The following is a 26660-nucleotide window of genomic DNA, read 5'->3' on the forward strand; positions in this document are numbered from 1 at the left end:
TCATGTTACTTCAGCACTCAACACCCCCGCATATGGCCAATCAAATGGGTCCTTCCCTCTCTCTACCACCAATAGGGATGGTCGGAACATTCCTCTACCAGGCAAGAGTTTTAGGACTTGTAGGTAATTATCAGTGAGAGTTAATGACCCAAGTCTGACTGAAGAGATGTGTCCGTTACAGCTCTGACTGAAGAGAGAGTGTCCGTTACAGCTCTGACTGAAGAGAGAGTGTCCGTTACAGCTCTGACTGAAGAGAGAGTGTCCGTTACAGCTCTGACTGAAGAGATAGTGTCCGTTACAGCTCTGACTGAAGAGATAGTGTCCGTTACAGCTCTGACTGAAGAGAGAGTGTCCGTTACAGCTCTGACTGAAGAGAGAGTGTCCGTTACAGCTCTGACTGAAGAGAGAGTGTCCGTTACAGCTCTGACTGAAGAGAGAGTGTCCGTTACAGCTCTGACTGAAGAGAGAGTGTCCGTTACAGCTCTGACTGAAGAGATAGTGTCCGTTACAGCTCTGACTGAAGAGAGAGTGTCCGTTACAGCTCTGACTGAAGAGAGAGTGTCCGTTACAGCTCTGACTGAAGAGAGAGTGTCCGTTACAGCTCTGACTGAAGAGAGAGTGTCTGTTACAGCTCTGACTGAAGAGAGAGTGTCCGTTACAGCTCTGACTGAAGAGAGAGTGTCCGTTACAGCTCTGACTGAAGAGATAGTGTCCGTTACAGCTCTGACTGAAGAGATAGTGTCCGTTACAGCTCTGACTGAAGAGATGTGTGTGTCCGTTACAGCTCTGACTGAAGAGATAGTGTCCGTTACAGTTCTGACTGAAGAGAGAGTGTCCGTTACAGCTCTGACTGAAGAGAGAGTGTCCGTTACAGCTCTGACTGAAGTGAGAGTGTCTGTTACAGCTCTGACTGAAGTGAGAGTGTCCGTTACAGCTCTGACTGAAGAGAGAGTGTCCGTTACAGCTCTGACTGAAGTGAGAGTGTCCGTTACAGCTCTGACTGAAGTGAGAGTGTCCGTTACAGCTCTGACTGAAGTGAGAGTGTCCGTTACAGCTCTGACTGAAGTGAGAGTGTCCGTTACAACTCTGACTGAAGTGAGAGTGTCCGTTACAGCTCTGACTAAAGAGAGAGTGCTCGTTACAGCTCTGACTGAAGTGAGAGTGTCCGTTACAGCTCTGACTGAAGAGAGAGTGTCCGTTACAGCTCTGACTGAAGAGGTAGTGTCCGTTACAGCTCTGGCTGAAGAGATGGTGTTCGTTACAGCTCTGACTGAAGAGATAGTGTCTGTTACAGCTCTGACTGAAGAGATAGTGTCCGTTACAGCTCTGACTGAAGAGATAGTGTCCGTTACAGCTCTTGCTTCTTAACCCTAAGCTAGGTACCCAGGGAAAGACAGATTGGGGAATCTGTGCCAATGAACAATTGTTCCCCGATCTGTGTTTCACAATTGCGGAACGAAAAAACGAACAGCAGGATGTGAGCAATCATTTAAACAATTGCACAGATTTTCACTAAGGTTCATTGACTTTAGTTGAGATCTTAATGATTGTCTGCAATGAGATCCGTCATAACAGTCGTGAAAAACGAACATTCATCGCAAGTAACCAGATGTCTTTAACCCCTTCCCAACTACAGGTGTTTTTTCCCCCCTTAAAAACCAGAGCAATTTTCACATCACACTTCTCATTTATTCACCAATAACTTTATTGCTATTTATCACACCAAAATAATCTATATATTGTTTTATTTGCCACAAATTAGGCTTTCTTTGGGTGGTACTTATTGCTAAGGATTATTTTATTTTATATGTTTTTTAAAGGGAATAAGAAAAAAAAATGTAAAAAATATAATTTCTCAGTTTTCAGCCATTCTAATTTTAAAATAAAATATGCTGCGATAGATTAAACCTACATTTTATTTTATTTGCACATTTCTCCCAGTTATTACAACATTTAAATTGTGTCCCTAGTTCAATGTATGGCGATAATATTTTATTTGGAAATAAAGGTGTATTATTTCCATATAGTTTTTTTTTAATACTATATCAATAATTACAAGCCTTTATTTACAAAAGTAATAGTAAGAGCCCATTAACACTATGGCTTTTAGCGCAATTATAACCTATGACAGTTGCCACAAATCACGGGCGTTTTGCAATTGGTGGCAATCGCAAATGCGTTACATGCAGCATTTTGCCGCGATTCTGGAGCAATCGTGGTACAGTGCTTATAAAAGCGCTGAACACAATTGTTGGGAATCGCAGGAGTGTACAGTGATTTTAACTTGCTAATCGCAGTAAAATCACCCACGCAAAACGGTAGCCATTTGGAAATTTCAAGTGTGAATGGGCCCCAAATATACCCTTATGACATACATATTAAAAAGTCCCTAAGGTAACTATTTATGTATTTTTTTTAATGATGCCTTTTTTTTTTTACATTTTATTTTGGTAACTACAGTATGGGGTAGGGGTGTAAGGGGTTAAAAATGAATAAAAATGTATATTTTTCTATATACTGTGTAATAGTGTATGAGGGTGCTTTTTTACTTTTTGGCCACAAGATGGTGCTACACTTAAAAGAGTCCTGTAAACAGTACACAGGAAATAGTAAGTGTAATCTGATACACTTACACTTTATAAATGAATGCTGGCGTCTCGCTGACGCAGGCTCTCATTCATCACAGGCACTGTGATCAAGTGTGGGAAAAAAGCTGCTCCCTTTCACCGCTCACGGAACGTGGGATTGCTATGGAAACAGGTTTTAGGAGCAGGAGGATAAATACAATTGTTTATCTCAGCAGTTTATTTTCACTTTAAAGAGACTCTGTAACAACATTTTGAGCCTTATTTCTTCTATCCTATAAGTTCCTATAGCTGTTCTAATGTGCTCTGTCTTACTGCAGCCTTTCCTAGTTGCACAGTGGCTGTGTTATCTCTGTTATATGATCTAATCTTCTCTCCTCTGTCGGCTCTGTCTGGCTGAGGCAGTCAGGCTGGAATGTGCTGTGCTGCTTGTGATAAGATAGAAGCTATACACACCCTCTCCAGGACCCCTGCACACTCTGTATGACTCACACACTGAGATCCTCTCAGCGTATCACTTGCTGTGTGTTTTGTTTGTAAACACTGGATAAAAATGGCAATTACAAGCCAGGATTGCAGCAGGGAGAGGCAGAAACAGCACAGAGGGGCACAGGAGAACATAATGAATAGAATGGTAATTATGCTTTTTATTGTAAGGATTTTACAGTACAGATTCTCTTTAGCCAGATGCTAAAAATCCCAGCTTGGGTGAAAATTTAGTGCAAATTCTGTGCAACTTCAATCAGGACACAATTCTGAGCTGCGTTCAATTTTTATTAAAGTGAACAGGAGGTGAAAACAAACTGATAAGATAAACAATTATATTTATCCTCCTACTCCTAAAAATGACTTTTTTAAGTATCTCATGGTTTTCGTTTATATTAAAACGTTTACAAAGTAGGTTGAATGTTTTACTGTCTCTAATCAGGGGCAACCTATTAAGTGTCCCAGAGTTAAGGTCCGTACACACGCCGGACTTTAGGCAACGACGGGTCCGTCGTTGCCTCCCGCTGGGTGGGCGTGCCAGCGACAGTCCGGCGTGTGTACGCTCTGTCGTCAGACTGATACGGCTGTTTCTGAGCGATCCGCCGGGCGGATCGTTCAGAAACAGCCGTATCAGTCTGACGACAGAGCGTACACACGCAGGACTGTCGCTGGCACGCCCACCCAGCGGGAGGCAACGACGGACCCGTCGTTGCCTAAAGTCCGGCGTGTGTACGGACCTTTAGAAAAAGGTCAATAGTTCATGTGTTTTATCTCCCCCTGTCCTCAGAAGTTTTATTCTGCCAGGAAAGCTTTTATGGCTGTAGTCTGCTTATCAGTGATGTTACTATATTCCTGACAAGCTACAGACAAGACAGAAGCTGTCACTTCCATGCCTAGAAATTAACTCTTTCAGACAGCAAAATAAAACAAGTAAAACAGCCTGGTTATTATTATGTTTTGTACTGTACATAAACATTTTTATCTCATCATGTCACCTCGGGTGCACTTTAAACCTGCATGCCAGACGGAATGATCAGCACCTAATTCACCATCTTTGATTCTAAGCTTAAGAATAAATGTACAATTTTAATTTTGGACCATTGCTAAATATATGGCTCACTGGCTGGAGTGTCCAGAGCTGGTTGTGTGACTGAACAGTACTAAATATCTATCTGCAGCTTCAGCAGAAGTAACCCCCCCCCCCCCTCCTCCATCAGCAGTGATAGACTGAGAAAACCACAGCTCACAGATGACTCGTAATAATGTGCAGAATCTTTACTGTATAGCTTTCAGAGATCGGAAACTATACCTACCATCATGACGTCACCATAGCATGTCAGACCGTCCCCTGCAAAGCCTTCATGGCACGTACACGTCCTCACCCCTCCAGATACGGCTGTACAGGTGGCCTGAGAAAAGCAGAGATTCATAAGATACTACTTCCTGCACAGACGACAAACCGAAGATAGGTCTGGAAGAAAGCCAAGTGCCTCTGTGAAGGAGCTTTGCTTTCTCCCAGAGCTATCTTAATTGTTCCAATAATTGCCTGAGGAAGCAGGACTGACCCTGCGAAACACGTTGCACTGTGGAGTACTCAAAGCTTATTGTTGACAAAAGTCAACAGAATAGTGTCTACTGAATTGGGAGGGAAGTTCACCACTACCCCCCTTTTTAAACAGCTTCAAACATTTTATACTTGTATTGGCGCCTGTGTTCCAACTTACAGTTCAAACTCCAAACCGAGATTTTAAAGAGAACCTGAACTGAAAATTAAAATAAACATACACAAATCATACTTACCTCCTGTGTAGTCCCCTCACCAACCCCTTTCTCCTCTCCTGTGTCTTGTTTGTCCACTGTGATTAATTGAATTCTCCGTCCTCCATTTTGAAAATGGCCATTATCCCATAACAGCTTCCTGGTATGCACATTGTTAAACTGTAATATCAGCCACTTGAGCCATAGGGAAACATGGACATTACCTTGCACATTCACTTGTAACTGACAGCAGCTGATGTATAACTGACAGCAACTGGTATATTTCAGTTCTGACAAAACCTCGTCAGAACTGGAAGGGATCACTGTAAGAAGAAAATGGTGAGGTTCTGAGAGGAACTGACGGCGAGGAAAGTATTTAATATTCATTTGCAGCTACGTCATGTGTTCCACTTAAGGACCAGGGGAATTCTGGCTGATCGGTGCTGCGTGGGCTCTCCAGCCCACAGCACAGATCAGAAGGCACACAGGGCAATCAGACTTTCCCCTTTTTTCCCCACTAGGGGGATGTCCTGCTGGGGGGGTCTAATCGCCGCTGGCTGTTTGTGGGTAGCGGGGGGGGGGGCTCCTCAAAGCCCCCCTCCGCAGCATTTTCCACCCTACCTGGCTTTCCCTCCCTCGCTCCTTTCCCTGGAGGGCTTCAGCCTATCATATGCCGGCGATCCCCGGCCAATTAGAGGCCGGGGATCGCCGATCTCCTTTACAGTGCTGCTGCGCAGCAGCGCCGTATGATGTAAACAGCGGGGATTTCTTCCCCGCGTGTTTACAATTAGACTGTAAGCAGTGATCGGCGGCTCGCAGTCTGTTCACGGAGACACCCTCCGTGAACTGGCATGGAAAGGCCGCTTGAACGAGCGGCCATTTCCATGGGAAACCACTTGCGACCTGCCGACACCTATAGGCGTTAGGCGGTTGTTAAGTGGTTATATAATTTTACTCAGTTCAGGTTCCCTTTAAACCCTTAGAAACAAAACTAAGAATATGAAAATCCAGGAAAGTTCGAACATAGGGTTCCTCTACTACGCATACAATGAATAATTTATCCCATAGGTTTATTTTCACTCTGTTTTTTTTCTCTTCAAGTGACTTTACCAACCTTTTCATCACAGTCGCCATTATTTTCTAAGCAGACGTTCACCGGATCGCAGGTGTAGCCATCCCCGGCGTAGCCCGACTTACAGGTGCAGTCATGCTGAAAAACCGAGGGAAAAGTCACCATACTAAAGAAACTAAAAGCGAGGATGACATGGTTCTATGCCTAATAAAGTGCTCAGTGTCTGTACGAGGGGGTATCATAAAAATCTAATTATCACCAGAAAAGGATTAAGATGAAATGCAGCCTTAGGCAAGATACTGGGACTGAGGGAGCATGTACAGGTGTCCCTAATGGAGTCCCCATTGAGTGAAAAATATGCAAACAGTGTCAGTTAAAGCAAACCTAAAATAAACGAATGAAATAATGAATTGTATGCTAAGAAAAAGAACATTAGTAACAAAGAAAAGAGTCTTATACTGTTTCCACTACAGCAATAGTTAAAGAAAACCTGTACTGAAAAAAGTTCCCCTGGGGGGTACTCACCTCAGTAGGGGGAAGCCTCTGGACCTATCGAGGCTTCCCCCGTCCTCCTGTGTCCCACGGCGGTCTCGCTGCAGCCCCCGGAACGCACAGGCGACAAATCCGACAGCCTGTGCAATATTTACCTTTGCTGACTCCAGCGGGGGCGCTGTTGCGGCTCTTCTGACGGAGATAGGCGAAAATAGCAGATCTCTTTCAGGTCCGCTCTACTGCGCAGGCGCAATAGACTTGCGCCTGCCCAGTAGAGCGGCCCGACGGAGGTTGTCTATTTTTGCCTTTTATCTCCGTCAAAAGAGCGGATACTGCTCCTGCGCTGGAGCCCGAGAGGTAAATATTTACATTGCCGCTGCTCCGGGAGGATTTCCGCCGCCGTTGTGGGACCGAGGAGGACGAGGGAAGCCTCAATAGGATCCGGAGGCTTCCCCCACCCGAGGTGAGTATCCAGTGCAGTTTCTAGGCTAAAATGCACCCAGGGCGAGTGTGTAAAAATTGCGCCCCCCCCCCCCGGAGCAAGGTATGAGTGCCCGCAGTATAGGTTAGCCAGGTCTAGTTGCACTTAGTATAGGTCCCCCCAGTATAGGTAGCCAAGAATAGGTATCCCAGTATAGGTAGCCAGGCATAGGTGAGCCAGTATAGTTGCCCCCGCTATAGGTTAGCCAGGTAGGTGCCTCCAGTATAGGTGGCCAGTATAGTTGCCCCCAGTATAGGTTAGATAGGCAGGCGCCCCCGGTATAAGTTAGTTAGGTAGGTGCCCCAGTACAGGTTAGCTAGGTGGGTGCCTCTAATATAGGTAGCCAGAATAGTTGCCCCCAGCATAGGTTAGATAGGTAGGTTCCCCCCAGTATAGGTTAGATGGGTAGCTGCCCCCCAGTATAGGTTAGATTAGGTAGGTGCCCCCCAGTATAGGTTAGATTAGGTAGCTGCTCCCCAGTATAGGTTAGATTAGGTAGCTGCCCCCCAGCGTAGGTTAGATTAAGTAGGTGCCCCCCAGTGTAGGTTAGATTAAGTAGGTGCCCCCCAGTGTAGGTTAGATTAGGTAGGTGCCCCCCAGTGTAGGTTAGATTAGGTAGGTTCTCACCAGTATAGGTTAGATAGGTAGGTGCCCCCCAGCGTAGGTGAGATTAGGTAGCTGCCCCCCAGTATAGGTTAGATTAGGTAGCTGCCCCCCAGCATACGTTAGATTAGGTAGCTGCCCCCCAGTATAGGTTAGATTAGGTAGCTGCCCCCCAGCGTAGGTTAGATTAAGTAGGTGCCCCCCAGTGTAGGTTAGATTAGGTAGGTGCCCCCCAGTGTAGGTTAGATTAGGTAGCTGCCCCCCAGTATAGGTTAGATTAGGTAGCTGCCCCCCAGCGTAGGTTAGATTAAGTAGGTGCCCCCCAGTTTAGGTTAGATTAGGTAGGTGCCCCCCAGTGTAGGTTAGATTAGGTAGGTGCCCCCCAGTGTAGGTTAGATAGGTAGGTGCCCCCCAGCGTAGGTTAGATTAGGTAGCTGCCCCCCAGTATAGGTTACATTAGGTAGGTGCCCCCCAGCGTAGGTTACATTAGGTAGGTGCCCCCCAGCGTAGGTTACATTAGGTAGGTGCCCCCCAGGGTAGGTTAGATAGGAAGCTGTCCCCCATAATGGAGGGGGGAGCCGGAGCCGCTGGGAGGGCAACCCGACCTCTCCCTCCCTGTCCCCGGGCCGCCCTCCGTGCTCCCCCCTCAGATGCAGAGCGCAGCAGCAGCCAGGGAGGAAGCGCTGTAAACAACATACCTCCCTTCGTTCCAAGCGCTGCTCTCTCGCCGCCGGTCTCTTCCTCTCTGCCTATACGATGATACACACGCTGGTTCCTGTTAGCCGGAACTAGTGTGTGCATCATCGTGTAGGCGGCAGAGAGGAAGAGACCGGCGGCGAGAGAGCAGCGCTTGGAACGAAGGGAGGTATGTTGTTTACAGCGCTTCCTCCCTGGCTGCTGCTGCGCTCTGCATCTGAGGGGGGAGCACGGAGGGCGGCCCGGGGACAGGGAGGGAGAGGTCGGGTTGCCCTCCCAGCGGCTCCGGCTCCCCCCTCCATTTCAGCGCCCCCCTCCCAACAGCGCCCCGGGCGGCGGCACGGGCCGCACGGCGCTAAAAACGGGCCTGTGAGTATCCCCCAGGGGAGGTTTTTTCCAATACAGATTTTCTTTAAAAAAAAAACTTTAGTTATCTTCTATGCAAGGAGTGCTTCTCTGACCTCTTTGACCCACTGGGTGGAAGACTGTCCTGTTTTCTGAAGCACTTAAACAAAGACACATTGAGCCACAGGTTGAGCGGAGCAGTGCTTTTCAGCGCTGCTAGATTTGGGCGCAGCCGGCGCCTCCATAGACCACAATAGGAATCATTCCTATTGAAGCGCTCAGTGAGTAACGTCGGCTCCATCTGAAGACAGAGCCGAGGTTGCTTAAAAACATAATAATTCGGCCTCCAGTAATCGCTGGAAGCCGAATTATTTAATTCCCCCACTATCCATGGCGGCCTGGAGGGGGAATAGTAATTAAATTGGCCCGGACTTGTGCAGAAGCAGGACCAGCCATATACTGCTGTATCCTGCGCCCAAGTCTACCGGCGCCGATTTCAAATGTACTCAGGTTGAGATAAGGTTTTAACGCAGGAAAGTTGAAAGGGTCATTAGTTCTGCTTTGTTTTATAGTTAAAAATACAGAGTGTGGTTTGTAATATGACAGAATTATGCAATGTTATAAAAAAGCTATAAAACTGAAAATAAAAATGAGACTCATTTCTTTGCTACTAACGTTCTATTCACTATCCGTACTACAGATACAATTCAATATATCATAAGGGTTTTTTTGGGTTCAGGTTAGCTTAATATCTCATCTGAGTATCAGCAAATGACTCACCTCTCCAGGCTGGGTGAAGCTGCAGTCCGCGTCCGCATGGCAGCCTCCTTTAGATTCCGAGGCACAGTTGTCCACCGCTATGCATTCTATCCCATCTCCAGTCCAGCCCGGGTTACACTGACATGAGATGCCCGGAGGAGAACTGGTGCAAATGGCCTGAAAGGAAGAAGCTAGCGTTAGTATCAGCTACTTTCCTACCTTTGCTCTGTCATGAGCAATAAAGCTTGTTAGGGACCCACAATCCTCTCTGACAAAACCTAAAACTTTTGAAAGTAATTTGCTAGGCTGTCCTGACAGTCTTGAGATGTTATTATTCTCTGCGCAGGCTGAAGATCCCCTGTGCCAGATGCTGCAAAGCAGTCTCAATTCATTGCTGAGCCACCACCATGTTTCACAGTAGCTACTCAAAGCTAACAAAAAGAAGTAGAGAGAATTGGTGTTTTAAAATAAGTCCACAGAAAAGTGAATTGCAGACCATCTTGCATCCTAGGGAATTCTAGCAGGCTGATCTTCCCATCTCCTCCCACTCCGTTACAGAGGGGTTTCATGGTTCCTGTAACAGTTCTCATTTATCTATTTTACATTACAAAGAAGACGTCAAGAGTAAAATGTATACACACAAAGGCAGAGTAACTGATTGGTGACCACAAGGCTGAGGCCACTGATTGGTGACCACAAGGCTGAGACCACTGATTGGTGCCCACAAGGCTGAGGCCACTGATTGGTGACCACAAGGCTGAGGCCACTGATTGGTGACCAGAGACCTTTTTCAGCATCAATTATGATTTCCCTCAGAGGTATAACTATTGGGGAAGAAATGTCAGGCACGCCCACACGGCTGTGGAGGCCACCAAACTCCTCCTTTCCTCTGTTATAGGGTCCGCCCTCCAAAGCAGGGGTTGTTGTGCAGAGGTGTAGCTAGGGTTTTCAGCGCCTAGGGGACAAAGACCTTTTTTGTGCCATCCTCTGGACAAATGGGTGTCGCCACACATCAGAATGTGGTCATGGGTGGAGTCAAAAGTTATTTAGATAGCCATATGTGCCTCCTTACCCCAGTCAGATAGCCAGATGAGCTCCCCTTTAGATAGACTTTTTCTGCTGCTGTTAATGCTTCTGCACTCCTCTGAAGAAGGAGGGATAGAAACAGGGGCACTTTGGGCAGCCGGCGAGCCACCTACACATGGGGGTGCAACAGCCATGCTGAGCGCCCTCACAGTGCTGTGCTCGGGGGCATATGTCCCCCTCTGCCCAACCATAGCTACGCCTCTGTTGTTGTGGTCACACTTGTTATGGGCGGAGGCAGTCACAGTGGTCACATTTTTATGGGAGGGGCTCTTAGGGATCACAGTTGTTATATGACCGCAAACAATTGGTCCTCCTGGCCATGGGGGGGAACGGATATGAAAGTTGGGGGGGGGGGACCTAGTAATTTTTGCTGGAGAGCACCATGATTTGTATTTTCCCACCTGGTTACCCCATTTCCCAGAGTGTCGTTACTTACGTTCTCTGAGCACCCCCCGCGCTCCGGCTTCTTGCATTCATCCATAAGCTGACAAACCGTTCCATCTCCTTCATAACCATTCTCACACTGGCAGCTGGAAAACACAAACACTACATTACTCTACACCGGAGCTCCCCAACCCTGTCCTCAAGGCCCACCGACAGTGCATGCTTTGCAGGAAACCACACACATTCACAGTTGAGTTAGTGTCTCACCCCCCCCCCCCCCCCCTACTTCACCTCGGGCTCTCCCCTCACCTCCAGCATCAATACCTTGATCTGTGCAGCAGCGGGGCAGCGGCAGATACATACCGTACCTTCCGTGCGCTCCAGCGTGAATGCTTCTCCCTCTAGTGTCTAACGCGACTTCCTGTTTATACAGGGAGGTCGGGAGCCGGCCCAGGGGGCTTTCGAACGACGGGAACCCTGCAGAACGGCACGGAGGGCGCGGACGGCGTCCTCCGCGCCTACAAAAGTGATGCAGGTATTTAACTTTTTTTTACTTTTGGCCTCGGAAGTCCATTAAAAAGTATCTGTTAGATACATTTTTAAAGCTCTGCAGAAATGCTGGAACGCAGATCCTATGTTAAAAATAGGACCCACTCCCACTTGTGCAGAAACACGGATCCATGTTGCACAGAAAGAAAACGTCACGGAGAGTCCGTATTTGGCACATTTTCTTGGACTGAGTGGGAAAACGTGTCCGATGCAAGCCTATAAGAATGTGCACTGTCCGCTCTCACTAGGCTAGTTGCCGCGTCCACTTCGCCTGCTTTGGTCGCATCCCGTTGCTGTTGTGATGTCATACTCATGAGTCCCGCCCACTGGCATATTCAGGGGGGGATTTTTGTTACCCAGAATCCCCCCCTGATAACCCCCCTCAGTGAGGAAATAATCATCAGCTCTGTTTGTACTTATTTCCTTCATCCTGTGTGCGCAAGTTACAGGCAGGCTGGTCCCTGGGAGGGTACAGTGAAAAATGGCGCCGGTTAAATAATGGCGCCCCCTTCTGCCCGATATTTGTTTAAAACGATATTTATCGTTTTAAAGGTTAAAATAGTGCAGACCTTTTGAACGAAATTTATCGTTTTAAAACTTGGGGTTTTTTTTGTCCTGCCTGAACGATTTTTATCGTTTTAAGCCCTGCTTTGCTGCCGTTTGGAAAATGTCTGCCCGCCGACTTTAACGTTTAATAGCAAAGCCTCCTTAAGGCCCGGTTCACATTAGCGGTTGCTATCCGGAATCGCCGTGCCGGAGCCGTGCCGGAGCCGGACCGCATGCGGACCGGACGAAACGGACGCACGGCATAGCAATGAAAGTCTATGCGACCGTTCACATGCGTCCGTTTCGTCCGGACCGGAGCCGGACCGGATCCGGACTCCGGCGTCCGTTCCAACATGCGCTATTTTTTGGTCCGGCTGGTCCGGCTGACGTATCCGGACCGGAGCCGGAATGTTGCATCCGGCCAATGGAAACCAATGAGAACCGGAGAGCGCACAACACACTGGCTATAAAAACCGGATGTTATACCACACTTCCTATGCAGACTCTATGGTATGGTGGCCATTTTGGATGGGGACCACATGGCACCAGCGTTCACAGAGTGGAGCAGCAGTGACTTCATGCTGGAGCTGTTTGGCAGCAACATGTCTGACGATATGTCTGATAACGAGGGGGTGAGGCCCTACACATCAGAAGACCTCATCCTACAGGTGCAGCAGGTACCAGCCCTGTGGGACAAGGGGGATGCGGACCACAGCAACATCAAAAAATGCAGAGGCCTGTGGAAAAAAATTGCCAAGCTGTATGTGGAGGACTTTGAGCACTTGAGCAAGAGACAGCAAGGCACAGAGGGTATGTTGACTAGAAGTTTTTGGGGGGGCTTGTGGTTTAGCTTGTGATGTATTCCACTTTTGCTATGGATTTGTGTCACCCAGGTGTTGCCCACCCACCCGTGGCCCACCCACCTGTTCCCCACCCACCTGTACCCCACCTGTGATGTATCCCACCCACCTGTGATGTCTCCCACCCACCTGTGATGTATCCCACCCACCTGTACCCCACCTGTGCTGTATCCCACCCACCTGTGATGTATCCCACCCACCTGTACCCCACCTGTGCTGTATCCCACCCACCTGTACCCCACCTGTGATGTATCCCACCCACCTGTGATGTATCCCACCCACCTGTGATGTATCCCACCCACCTGTGATGTCTCCCACCCACCTGTGATGTATCCCACCCACCTGTACCCCACCTGTGCTGTATCCCACCCACCTGTACCCCACCTGTGATGTATCCCACCCACCTGTGATGTATCCCACCCACCTGTGATGTCTCCCACCCACCTGTGATGTCTCCCACCCACCTGTGATGTCTCCCACCCACCTGTACCCCACCTGTGATGTATCCCACCCACCTGTACCCCACCTGTGATGTATCCCACCCACCTGTGATGTATCCCACCCACCTGTGATGTCTCCCACCCACCTGTGATGTATCCCACCCACCTGTACCCCACCTGTGATGTATCCCACCCACCTGTGATGTCTCCCACCCACCTGTGATGTATCCCACCCACCTGTACCCCACCTGTGATGTATCCCACCCACCTGTACCCCACCTGTGATGTATCCCACCCACCTGTACCCCACCTGTGCTGTATCCCACCCACCTGTGATGTATCCCACCCACCTGTACCCCACCTGTGCTGTATCCCACCCACCTGTACCCCACCTGTGATGTATCCCACCCACCTGTGATGTATCCCACCCACCTGTGATGTATCCCACCCACCTGTGATGTATCCCACCCACCTGTACCCCACCTGTGATGTATCCCACCCACCTGTACCCCACCTGTGATGTATCCCACCCACCTGTGATGTATCCCACCCACCTGTGATGTCTCCCACCCACCTGTGATGTATCCCACCCACCTGTACCCCACCTGTGCTGTATCCCACCCACCTGTAATGTACCCCACCTGTGCTGTATCCCACCCACCTTTGATGTATCCCACCCACCTGTGATGTCTCCCACCCACCTGCGATGTACCCCACCTGTGCACATAAAACATACACAATGACCAATTATTAAACATCAATTTATTGTAAAAAATTAAGACATTTAAAATCACTTAAAAACTTGAAACTCCAAAATAAACACATTTCAACAAAACATATTAAAAACCAAACATTCACCCTCGTCCTGGTGGTGTGGTAAAATAAAGTCTCAGTTGGTCCCTGTTCCGCAGTGACACTACCCTTGGCCTGGTTGCATACCTCCGCAGGGGCATTAGTGGAAGCACATTCGGGGGTTCCGGAGTCTCTCTTTCCTCCTGCCGCACAAAGTTGTGGAGGATGCATGCTGCCTTCACCACGACAACTGCGTTGCCCGGTTTCAGCAGCATGGGCGTGTGGAACACCCTCCACTTTGACACCAGGATCCCAAATGTGCACTCCACCATTCTCCTTGCACGGCTCAACCGAGCATTGAAGTGTAGCTGGCTGGCATCAAGTCCCCTGTCTGGGTACGGACGCATTACATGGTCGGACAGGGCGAAGGCCTCGTCCCCCACAAACACATAGGGGTAGGCCGGTGCCCTTGTCCCAGGCCAGGGTCTGTCACGGGGGAGACTCAGTCTGCCTTCCTCCATCAGCCGGCAAAGGGTCGTACGCTGGAAAATTCCAGAGTCATTGGAACTACCGTACGACCCCACGTCCACGTACACAAACTTGTAGTCCGCATCTGCCACTGCCATTAGAACAATGCTGAAGTATTTTTTATAGTTGAAATAATGGCTGCCACTCCCCACGGGTTTCTGAATCCGGATGTGTTTCCCATCCAGTGCGCCAACACAATTAGGAAACTTGCACTCGGTCCAGAAGCCCTGGGCGATCTCCTCCCATTTCGTGGTGTCCGGCACAGGCATGTATCTGGCCCTCAGTCGCGTCCAAAGGATCCTCGAAGTCCTCACGACGATGCCTGCCACCGTGCTCTTCCCAATACGAAATGTGACATGTAGCGATGTATATGTTTGTCCAGTTGCGATGTACCTACAAGAGAAATAATCAAAATCAATTTTTCATGTCGTTACAGGAGAAAGGTTCAAGACAAGGTGGCGCAATATACGTGATGCATACGTGAAATTGCTACGGAAGAAAAAACTTGCCGAACGAAGTGGCAGTGGCGGGGGAAAGCGACAAAAAGACTACCAATTTGCCAAGCAATTGTCTTTCATCAATGCAAGCCTGGAACCTAGACTGTAAGTACCACTACTGTGGGCAGGAACTGAGAGCTCATTTTAGCAGACAACTACCATGACTTCGGCCATGTATTGCTATAAACTGGCCTCAATTCCCATGGCTAGCGAACTTTTCTCACAAGCTTTATCAAATGTTTGGTAGAAACGGTTGATAAAGTGTTTGCTAGTGTTTGCTAGCTCTGTGAATTGACGCCACATGCTGTTTGGCACACCAATAAATATTGTTTTTATCTACAGGACTGAAGACAATTTGGAGCAAGAGGAACCGACCCAGGAGGCACGGTTCAGCAGTGAGGAGAGCTTGGTGGATGATGACGTCGCCGATGTAACCTATGTCCCCGAGGAGAGGAGTAGGAGGAGGGAGTCCTTAGCTATCCCAGCTCTCTCCTTTGATGATGACTTGGGAGAAGAGAGCTTGGATGTTGAGGTTGCAGGACCGAGTGTGGATGAAGCTGCACCTCCACAATCGACCGCTATGGAAGCTCCCGGGGAACAAGAACAAAGTGAGGAGCACCGAGAGACTGCAGCACAACCAGCGCGCAGGGCAACCCCGACACAGGCCAGAGGACGGGAAGATGCTGCCACACCACCAGTGAGGACCACCACACCAGTGAGGCGTCGAGGTACCCTCCCCCCAACAAGGAGAGAGACAGAGTCCGAGATGTCCGGGGCTGTCTCCGGACTTCTCGGGATTCTTCAGAGCCACCAAACTCTCATAACCCGGCAGTTGCAAGATGAGGACAGGGGCCATATCATGGAGCAGTACAAGTCCCACATCACTTCACTGCAATGTGAGCTCGACGCTGTACATGGGCACTACAGGGACGAGCTTAAAATGATGCATGAGATGCACAGAGGAGAAATCGACCAACTGCGTGCGCAGCATCATCAGTCGGTGGGCCAGCTGCAGAACATGATGCAGCAAATGCATCAACAAAGCAAGGAACTACTGAAATTGCAGGCACACCCGTGTTTTCACACTGTGATGTCTCTAATACCATATTTGGAAAAGGTGCCTTCCCAAAACTTGATGGCGTGCCATTCCACTTTGCTGGAGGTGATCAAACAGCACATGGACACGCCATTATTGCAACCACCAATTTTTAGACCCCCACAACCAACAGCGGTGCCCACCTGGCAATCATCACAGATGTACACCGGCTACAGAGGCAGTCAATATGGGCCACCGCTGTCAGGGTCCAGCTCATCCACGACCAGCACCCAAGAGAGTCCAGATTTCCAGGCAGCAACTCCCACCTTTTCTAGTACTGGTGCCGATACAATTTGAAAAAAAAAGTCAAATTGTTCCTGGACATGCTCCTCTGAATACCTCCGATCCTCGGAGGAAGGATACCATCACAGGGCTTTTTAGCCCAACCTTTTCCCTGCCCCATCTCCTTCAACCAAGGTTCAGAGGTGTTCAGATGACAATGTCAGGGAAGTTTTGGTTTTGCTGGACTTGAACTTTAGGGCCTGGTGTCCCCGAAAGACACTACCTGGGTCACAACCTTGTGCCTGTTGCACTGCACCTGTAGTCCTGCACCTGTGCCTTTGATTCCTCTTGTTCCTTACTTTGTTGTTCCTAATCACTTGCACAAGACCCTTGGAGCCATGGGTGAAGGATACCTTCACTGGTCGGTGAGAGGCCTAGCCTTTTCACTGACCTGTGTCCTTCATCCATGGCTCAGAGGGTCCTGTGCCAGTGGTTAGGTTTTAGAAGCACTAATAATTTAGGGCCTTGTGTCCCCGAAAGACACTACCTGTAGTCCTGCTCCTCTGCCATCGGTTCCTCTTGCTCCTCACTTTGTTCTTGTTCCTAACCACTTGCACAAGACCCTTTGAACCATGGATGAAGGACACCTTGACTGGTCGGTGAGAGGCCTAGCCTTTTCACTGACCTGTGTCCTTCATCCATGGCTCAGAGGGTCCTGTGCCAGTGGTTAGGTTTTAGAAGCACTAATAATTTAGGGCCTGGTGTCCCCGAAAGACACTACCTGTAGTCCTGCTCCTCTGCCATCGGTTCCTCTTGCTCCTCACTTTGTTCTTGTTCCTAACCACTTGCACAAGACCCTTTGAACCATGGATGAAGGACACCTTGACTGGTCGGTGAGAGGCCTAGCCTTTTCACTGACCTGTGTCCTTCATCCATGGCTCAGAGGGTCATGTGCCAGTGGTTAGGTTTTTGAAGCACTAATAATTTATGGCCTTTTGTCCCCAAAAGACACTACCTGTAGTCCTGCTCCTCTGCCATCGGTTCCTCTTGCTCCTCACTTTGTTCTTGTTCCTAATCACTTGCACAAGACCCTTGGAGCCATGGATGAAGGACACCTTGACTGGTCGGTGAGAGGCCTAGCCTTTTCACTGACCTGTGTCCTTCATCCATGGCTCAGAGGGTCATGTGCCAGTGGTTAGGTTTTTGAAGCACTAATAATTTATGGCCTTTTGTCCCCAAAAGACACTACCTGTAGTCCTGCTCCTCTGCCATCGGTTCCTCTTGCTCCTCACTTTGTTCTTGTTCCTAATCACTTGCACAAGACCCTTGGAGCCATGGATGAAGGACACCTTGACTGGTCGGTGAGAGGCCTAGCCTTTTCACTGACCTGTGTCCTTCATCCATGGCTCAGAGGGTCCTGTGCCAGTGGTTAGGTTTTAGAAGCACTAATAATTTAGGGCCTGGTGTCCCCGAAAGACACTACCTGTAGTCCTGCTCCTCTGCCATCGGTTCCTCTTGCTCCTCACTTTGTTCTTGTTCCTAACCACTTGCACAAGACCCTTTGAACCATGGATGAAGGACACCTTGACTGGTCGGTGAGAGGCCTAGCCTTTTCACTGACCTGTGTCCTTCATCCATGGCTCAGAGGGTCATGTGCCAGTGGTTAGGTTTTTGAAGCACTAATAATTTATGGCCTTTTGTCCCCAAAAGACACTACCTGTAGTCCTGCTCCTCTGCCATCGGTTCCTCTTGCTCCTCACTTTGTTCTTGTTCCTAACCACTTGCACAAGACCCTTTGAACCATGGATGAAGGACACCTTGACTGGTCGGTGAGAGGCCTAGCCTTTTCACTGACCTGTGTCCTTCATCCATGGCTCAGAGGGTCATGTGCCAGTGGTTAGGTTTTTAAAGCACTTCAATTTTAGGGCCTGGTGTCCCCGAAAGACACTACCTGGGTCACAACCTTGTGCCTGTTGCACTGCACCTGTAGTCATGCACCTCTGCCATCGGTTCCTCTTGCTCCTCACTTTGTTCTTGTTCCTAACCACTTGCACAAGACCCTTGAAACCATGGATGAAGGACACCTACACTGGTTGGTGAGAGGCCTAGCCTTTTCACTGACCTGTGTCCTTCATCCATGGCTCAGAGGGTCCTGTGCCAGTGGTTAGGTTTTTGAAGCACTTCAATTTATTAGGGCCTGGTGTCCCCGAAAGACACTTGGGCAGCTATGCCCTGCAACTCTTCCAGCACAAAGTTGGTGGTTGGTGTTCCTTAAAACTGACCGGGCTATACCATAGATATGTTATTTTTTTGTCTTCCATGTTGGAAGAATGTTTCCATGTTGGAAAGTGGTTGTTTTTGCAATAAAAAATTTTGTTTTTACATACCTCAGTGTGATGAGTAGTTGTTCTTGTGGTGTGACTGCTCTCCTGAACGTGGTATCCTTCTTCCTAAGGTCTTCCTTCACCATCTCCAAAAGGGTATCAAACCTGTCAGGAGATGTAAAGGAAGAAGCTGTAAAGTATGTTGTGGGACAAGGTGTTGGGTGGAGGATGGGGGAGGTGTGTTTACAGAGGTTTGGGAGTGTTGTGGAGGGTGGGGGTGTAGTGTATAGCTAGGTATACAGGGGTGTGGGGGTCAGGGTGGTGTGTTTAGCTAGGTATACAGGGATGAGGTGTTGTGGGGGTGAGGGTGTGGTGTTTAGGAATGGTGGGGGTTGGTGTATTTAGGCCTATATACTTACAGGGGAATAGACATCCGAGTGTAGCTGTAGAACTTCTGTGGGTGTCGTCTGAGGTCCCGGTAGAGGGCCTGGAACTCTCCCTTCCTCTGCCTCCTGGCTAGTAGAGGGTGCACCCACCATCTCCTGCGAGGAGCACGCCTTCTCCCCACATAGTAGTAGGTAAACAACAGGAAGGAGAGAATTTCCAGGTAATAAGCGTAAAAAATGACTGGATCCATGGTCCCAACTGCTGTCTCTGTATCCAAGGATGGTCTCCACACGTCCAGCTGTCTCCAACAATGACCCCAGAGCTTCTGCTGACCTCCCAGAACCCCAGGTATTTATACAGGTTGTTATCTCTTTAAGAATCCGGATCCGGACTGCAACCGTGTTCATACCGCACGGAAACCGTATGCAACCGGACCGGATCCGGACCGGATCCGGACAGGAACCGTACGGTTCAGGTCCGATCCGGCTCCGGTGCGGTCCGGACATCCGGTGCGGTTTTCGCAAAACCGCAAGTGTGAACGGGGCCTAGAAACACAAAATTTTCAGGGAATGTTAAGAAGGAAATTATGAACAAGAGGGAAAAAATTTTTCAACAAGACCTTATAGTTTTTGAGAAAATCGATTTTAAATGTTCAAAGAAAAAATGTATCCATTTAAATCCCGTAATGACATTTCTGTCATTTCCCGCCGACTTTAGCAGTTAATAGCAAAGTCCCCTTAAATCCTAGCAACACCTAATTTGCAGGATATGTTAAAAAGATACTTGGAAACAATATTTAAAAAAAAATGATTTTTTTTTTTAAATTTTAATTTTTGTTTTATGTTCTGAGTGTGGTCCCCCCTCCTGAGCCTCTGTAACCCCTTGTCCCCCATGCAGGCTGGGATAGCCATAATGTGGAGCCCCGGCCGACTGGGGCTTCGCACCCTGAGCTATACCAGCCCGCATGGTCCATGGTATGGGGGGGCTCTGGGGGGGGAGGGGCGGCCAAGCCTCCCCCCCCCCCCAGAGTCCTAGTCCAATCCATGGACAAGGGGCTCTTCCCCACCTCCAGTGCCCCAGGAGGAGGTGGGGGCGATGACTCCCTGGGGAAGGGGTTCATGGTGGCATCTGGGAGTCCCCTTTAAGAAGGGGACCCCAGATGCCCACCCTCCTCCCAGGAGAAATGAGTATAGGGGTACAAAGTACCCCTTACCCATTTCCACAAACGGTTAAAAATGAAATAAAAACACAACCACGAAAAAAGTATTTTATTAATCTAAATTAACCATAAATAAATACTTACCTGTACCTTTAAGAAAAAATTCCCATGCCATTATCCTCGGTAAAGGTCCCGTGCTATAATCTGTTATGTGCCACGACGACAGTATCCTCTATCTTGCGATCTTCAGAAATACTTACCTGTACCTTTAAGAAAAATTCCCACGCCAATTAGGTCCCACGACAGTATCCTCCATCTTGCGACCTTCTGTTACATCTTAATTGAAGATCTCCGCCTCCCCGACGCCACACGCCGCCCCCGCCGCACTGCTCTCAGCTATACAGTATAAAATTGCTCTGGGAGATCGGTATCCAGAATAGCAACAAGCAAACAACAGGCTGTATTCCGCGTTGCAGCCGCTGTTTGCTTGTTGCTATTCTGGATGCCGATTCCCATTGGTGGGAACATCCTGGTGGAGTGCAAGGAGTGGTGGCAAGGGCCCTTTATACAAAGGTTATTCAGCACTATGTGCGTTTTTCTGATTTTATTCCAGGGTTGATCAGTGCAGCCTCTGTAGTGGGGGTCACGTCATTGAGGAGCGCAGTGTGTTCGGTTGACATTTTCCCAAGTTTAAAAACAATTTTTCTTTGCATTTTTGAAATCGGTTTTCTCAAAAACTATATGGTCTTTTTGGAAAATTCTATTTTTCCCTTGTACCTACTATTCCCTTTAATATACATAGCAAGTTTGGTGTCAGTAGCATGTATGGAGATTTGCTATTAACCTCCAAAGTCGGCACACAATTACGCGAAATTTCGTGAAATTACGTGAATTTTTATGTGAAATTACCAATGCCTACGAAATCAATTTAGTTTGCAAATCGTAATTACGTATAGGCGTAATTGCGAAAATGTACGCAAAATTTTGTGAAATCGTGTCACTGGTGGGCGTGTCTCTGGTGTAGGTTTAGCTGTGATTATTTGTGGAAATGCAAGTCTTACCTGGTGCTGTTCTCAGTGGATACGCAGACCGCGTTTATGTGGCAGAACTGAGTGATATTGAGCGGTCCGCACGGCTCTGAACGCTGGTCACAGAACTGTCCGGTGTATCCGTCTTTGCAGCGTCCCCCCTGACACACCCCGCGGCTACCTGGTCGGTTGTCACACACGCCATGAGCACACCTGCAGTCTAGAGAAAGGATTAAAGGGGGGTTGTAATATGCAAAAATTAAAAACTGCCCCCCCCCCCCCCCGCCTTTTTGAAGAGTTTACACAGTGTTGTAAACCTGTTGTCTAGGTGATGGTTGCTGTGGGAGGGATAGAGAGCTGTGGGAGTAGGGAGGGAAAATTAACACTGTGCTGGGTTGAAAAAAATAAAAGGAGGGTCCAGACCTGGTGTCACTTTTGGCATCACAGAAATACATCGCATTTCTCCCAAATCTGACAGTGAACTTTAAAAACAACAGTATAGGGAAGCTAAATAAGTTATTTCTTATTGGATGTTTTTCCCAGTTAATATGACGTTTAATATTGAGCTTTATCCCACTTTAATTGAAGAGACTGGATATCAGGTGAAACAGAGAGCTGTCTGTCTGATCTTCCTTACATTACAAGCAAAGACAGTTTCTCGGGGTAGTCACATGTGAGAATGCAGCTTAAAGAGGAACTTCAGCCTAAACAAACATACTGTCATTAAGTTACATTAGTTATGTTAATTAAAATAGATAGGTAATATAATCTCTTACCCACACTGTTTTAAAAGAACAGGCAAATGCTTGATTTCATGATGGCAGCCATCTTTTTGGTTGAAAGGAGGTGACAGGAAACATGAGACACAGTTCCAACTGTCCTGTGTCCTGAGCACCTCTCCCAGTTGCTAGGCAACATGAATAACAACATAGGAAATCCCATCATGCTCTGCACAGCATCAGGGAAAAAAAGCCCGGGCTTTTTTTCTTTGATGGGTGGAGCTTATCTAAAAATGTGGCTGAAAATGATGCTTTGGTAAGAAAAACAAAGTTCTGATGCTGTGAAACTGTTAAAGAAACACCAAGCCTTTTCAGTTCTGCTGAGTAGATTTTTAGTCCGGAGGTTCACTTTAAGTACCACAGAACTTTGTTTATGACCATCAGATAACACTATAGCTTTTGTTTCATCTGAACTGACAAGAGACATGACATAAACATGCCTGTGTCCACTTTTTATCTGTATGCAAGTAAAAATGAGGTCATAGTTATGGGTGACTTCAACTTTCCAGACATTGACTGGGGTATTGAGGCTACCCATTCTGGTAAAAGCAACAGATTTCTGGCATCACTACAGGACAATTACTTGACTCAAATGGTAACAGAACCAACTAGGGGGAATGCGTTACTGGATCTGATCATTTCTAATAGACCAGATAATGTATCGAATGTGCAGGTTCAAGAACATTTGGGAAATAGTGGATCTGGTGACTGATAGGCCACGGGGCAGCGGGACCACTAAAACTATGAATTTTAGAAAAGCAAAGTTTAATCAAATTAGGCAGGCACTAAGTTTGGTGAACTGGGATAATGTACTACAAGGGGAAGACACTGAAGGGAAATGGCAACCTTTTAAACTTACTCTCAATCAATATTGTAGTATGTATATCCCATATGGAAACAAAATATCTAGGAATAAAAAAAAGGTGGATATTGGGAATGCTGTAGATGTGATATACTTGGACTTTGCAAAGGCCTTTGACACGGTTCCCCACAGAAGTCTGGTGCAAAAGTTGAGGATGCAAGGACTGGGGAAGAGTCTGTGTGCATGGATAGGGAACTGGCTAATGGACAGAAAACAAAGAGTTGTGGTCAATGGATCATACTCAAAATGGGAGGCTGCTAGCAGTGGAGTCCCACAGGGGTCTGTACTGGGTCCAGTGCTCTTCAATTTATTTATTAATGACCTAGTAGATTCAGTAGTGAGCAATGTTGCTATTTTTGCAGATGATACAAAATTGTGCAGAATCATCAACTCCCAGGAAGATAGTGTCATATTGCAACAGGATCTGGATAGGATGGCTATATGGGCACATAAATGGCAGATGAAATTCAATGTTGAAAAATGTAAAGTCATGCATTTTGGTCGTACCAATGGTCTAGCACCATACAAAATAAATGGGATACAGTTGGGGACATCAAACTTGGAGAAGGACTTAGGAGTACTCATCGACAACAAGTTAAATAATCATACTCAATGCCAAGCTGCTGCAGCTAAAGCTAACAAGATTTTGGGATGCATTAAAAGGGAAATAAAAACTTGAGATGCTAGCATAATATTGCCCCTGTTTAACTCTCTAGTAAGGCCACATCTGGAATATGGAATTCAGTTCTGGGCACCACATTACAGGAAAGATATTGCAGTTTTAGAGCAGGTGCAGAGATGAGCAACAAAATTGATACATGGGATGGAAGGTCTCACTTACCAAGAAAGGTTAGATAAACTGGGTTTATTTAGTCTAGAGAAAAGACGCCTTAGAGGGGATCTAATTAACATGTATAAATACATCAGAGGGCAATATAATACCTTGGCGGATGAGCTTTTTGTCCCTAGGCCTTCTCAAAGGACTAGAGGACATGATCTGCGCATGGAGGAAAAACGTTTTAGCCATTTATTTAGGAAAGGGTTCTTTACAGTAAGAGTGATTAAGATGTGGAATGCACTGCCACAGGAAGTAGTTATGGCAAACTCTATACCTGCATTTAAAGGGGGCTTAGGTGCTTTCCTTGCGTTGAAAGACATCCATGGCTATAATTACTAGGTAATGGCCAGTGATGTTGATTCAGGGATTTTATCTGGTTGCCATCTGGAGTCGGGAAGGAATTTTTTCCCTTTTGGGGCTAATTGGACCATGCCTTGTAAGGGTTTTTTCGCCTTCCTCTGGATCAACAGGGATATGTGAGGGAGCATGTATGTAACTATGTAACTATGTAACAGTAGAACAGCAAGTCGATTGCAAATTACAAAAGAGAGCTGCACAATTTAAATGTTCCATATTTATTTTTGGTGGCAGCTGAATGAACCAGCTTTGTGTGTCACACTGACATGGCTGCTCTGCAGACTCTAGCAGACTCTAGAGATCCATATTTAAAGGGACACTTAAGTCAAACAAAAAAAAATGAGTTTTACTCACCTGGGGCTTCCAATAGCCCCCCGCAGCTGTCCGGTGCCCTCGCAGTCTCCCTCCGATCCTCCTGGCCCTGCCAGCAGCCACTTCCTGTTTCGGTGACAGGAGCTGACAGGCTGGAGACGCGAGTGATTCTTCGCGTTCCTGGCCACAATAGCGCCATCTATGCTGCTATAGCATATATCATGTACCATATAGCAGCATAGAGGGTGCTAATGAGTCTGGGAACGCGAAGAATCACTCGCCTCCCCAGCCTGTCAGCTCCTGTCACCGAAACAGGAAGTGGCTGCCGGCGGGGCCAGGAGGATTGGAGGGAGACGGCGAGGGCACCGGACAGCTGCAGGGGGCTATTGGAAGCCCTAGGTGAGTAAAACTCATTTTTTTTGTTTGACTTAAGTGTCCCTTTAAGCCCTTAAATTAAAAAAAGGCCACGGGGAGGTTTTTAATTCCAAATGTTTTTATTAGCAATAGTCAAAGTATTTAGCATATCACAAGCCAAAATGTATGCATATTTTTTTATAGGTAACTTTTGATTGCCATAACAGATAGGCAATTATTTTTGAACAATGATCGACAGTCAACTGTTGGTTATTACATGAGAAAACGTATCATGTTGAATATAAACATTGCTAAACACACTAAAATTGGTTAGTTTATTTCAGAGTTTTTAGAGTTTGGTGATGGTATAGTAAAGCCCGTAAGCTGAAAGTTCTTCAATCCATGGTGTCCATATCTTCTTAAATTTAGACAAGACAAGACAAATAACATTTATATCGTGCTTTTCTCCTGGCGGACTCAAAGCGCCAGAGCTGCAGCCACTAGTGTGCGCTCTATAGGCAATAGCAGTGTTAGGGAGTCTTGCCTAAGGTCTCCTACTGAATAGGTGCTGGCTTACTGAACAGGCAGAGCATTCGAATCCAGGTCTCCTGTGTCAGAGGCAGAGCCCTTAACCATTACACTATACAGCCACTATTTACACCTTTAGGCATTTTGTAATTAAAACTGACAGGTTTTATAGATAGTTCTATTGTTATTACACATTTATTTAGTTATCTCATCATTCATTTTAAGTTAAGGTTTTCACTATCCAACAAGTTCAGATTAATAAGTAAAGACTATTAATGAGATGCTAATGATGATGCAAAGTTTATGCTATTATGCAAATTTATTAAGGTTGCATTCGGACCAATGCAGCAGATGATTTTAATTGATCCAGCACCTTGACCTACCCTGCTAATTCATAGATTGCATATCGCTTAATTACTTTATAGAACCACTGACTATAAGACTATATTCAGAGTTCTCCCTTAAAGAGAACCCGAGGTGGGTTTTGTGAAATCATATTAGGACACAGAGGCATATTGTGTGTACTGTGACCAGCCTCTGTGTCCTTCTATAGTGCCTCCAGCCCCTCCCCCCGGGCTCTGCTGTCCCCCTTATAAAAAGCTCAGGCTAGCGATGCGCAGATTGACGCACCCCTGGTATTTACCTTTGGCTGTCTGTCACCGCCGCTCACCCACCTCTTGTATAGCGTGGCTCCCCGCCTGTGCCCCTTCCCTCCCCGCCTCCGTAAGCTGATTGGAGGAAGCTTACGGAGGCGGGGAGGGAAGGGACAGAGGCGGGGGAGCGGCGGTGAGTGGCAGCCTGAAAGTAAATACCAGGCTAGCGACAATCTGAGTGTCATGAGCCTGGTGCTTTTTATAAGGGGGACAGCAGAGCCCGGGGGGAGGGGCTGGAGGCACTATAGAAGGACACAGAGGCTGCTCACAGTACACACAATATGCCTCTGTGTCCTAATATGATTTCACAAAACCCACCTCGGGTTCTCTTTAACTATTTATGGACCGGGCTAATTGAAATCTATGCCCTGTTTTGGTGGTCTCCTGGCTGGCAGGGCGTAGATTACGCGCATTCGCCGTTACCCTCGCTCCCCGTCGCTCAAACCCGACGAGTCTCACCGCATCTCACAGGCTCTGCCTGTCTCTATGACGGCAGAGCCATTTTAGCCGGTGAGGAGCCGTTTCATTGGCTCCTGGCCGTGTCTATCAATGTAAGGCGCTCCCATTGGCTTACATTGAAAGACAGGGTCAGGAGCCAATGAAAGCGGTTCCTGACCCGCTCACATGACTCTGCCGTCTTAGAGACGGCAGAGTCTATGTCCTGGGGATCCCGGTGAACAGCGGTGACGGCGGTTCATCGGGATTGCGTCGTTCTGGTACCAGCGGTCTCTGGTCCTTAAAGTGAACCTCCGGACTAAAAATCTACTCAGCAGAACTGAAAAGGCTTGGTGTTTCTTTAACA

General features: G+C 47.6%; 1 protein-coding gene across 3 annotated transcripts in view; it reads right to left on the reverse strand.

Moving 5' to 3' along the window:
* Positions 1 to 26660, reverse strand: part of STAB1 (stabilin 1) — a 308949-nt gene that overhangs the window by 150263 nt on the left and 132026 nt on the right. For all 3 annotated transcript variants that reach the window (XM_068251889.1, XM_068251888.1, XM_068251891.1), the window contains 5 exons: positions 21209 to 21395; positions 10800 to 10893; positions 9299 to 9454; positions 5944 to 6039; positions 4385 to 4480 (listed from right to left, as the gene is read on the reverse strand). In XM_068251889.1, coding sequence (XP_068107990.1) covers positions 4385 to 4480; positions 5944 to 6039; positions 9299 to 9454; positions 10800 to 10893; positions 21209 to 21395 — 629 coding nt within the window. The remainder of the gene's footprint in view (positions 1 to 4384; positions 4481 to 5943; positions 6040 to 9298; positions 9455 to 10799; positions 10894 to 21208; positions 21396 to 26660) is intronic.

This window comes from Hyperolius riggenbachi, chromosome 9, assembly GCF_040937935.1.
Source record: "Hyperolius riggenbachi isolate aHypRig1 chromosome 9, aHypRig1.pri, whole genome shotgun sequence".
NCBI classification, from domain to species: Eukaryota; Metazoa; Chordata; class Amphibia; order Anura; family Hyperoliidae; genus Hyperolius; species Hyperolius riggenbachi.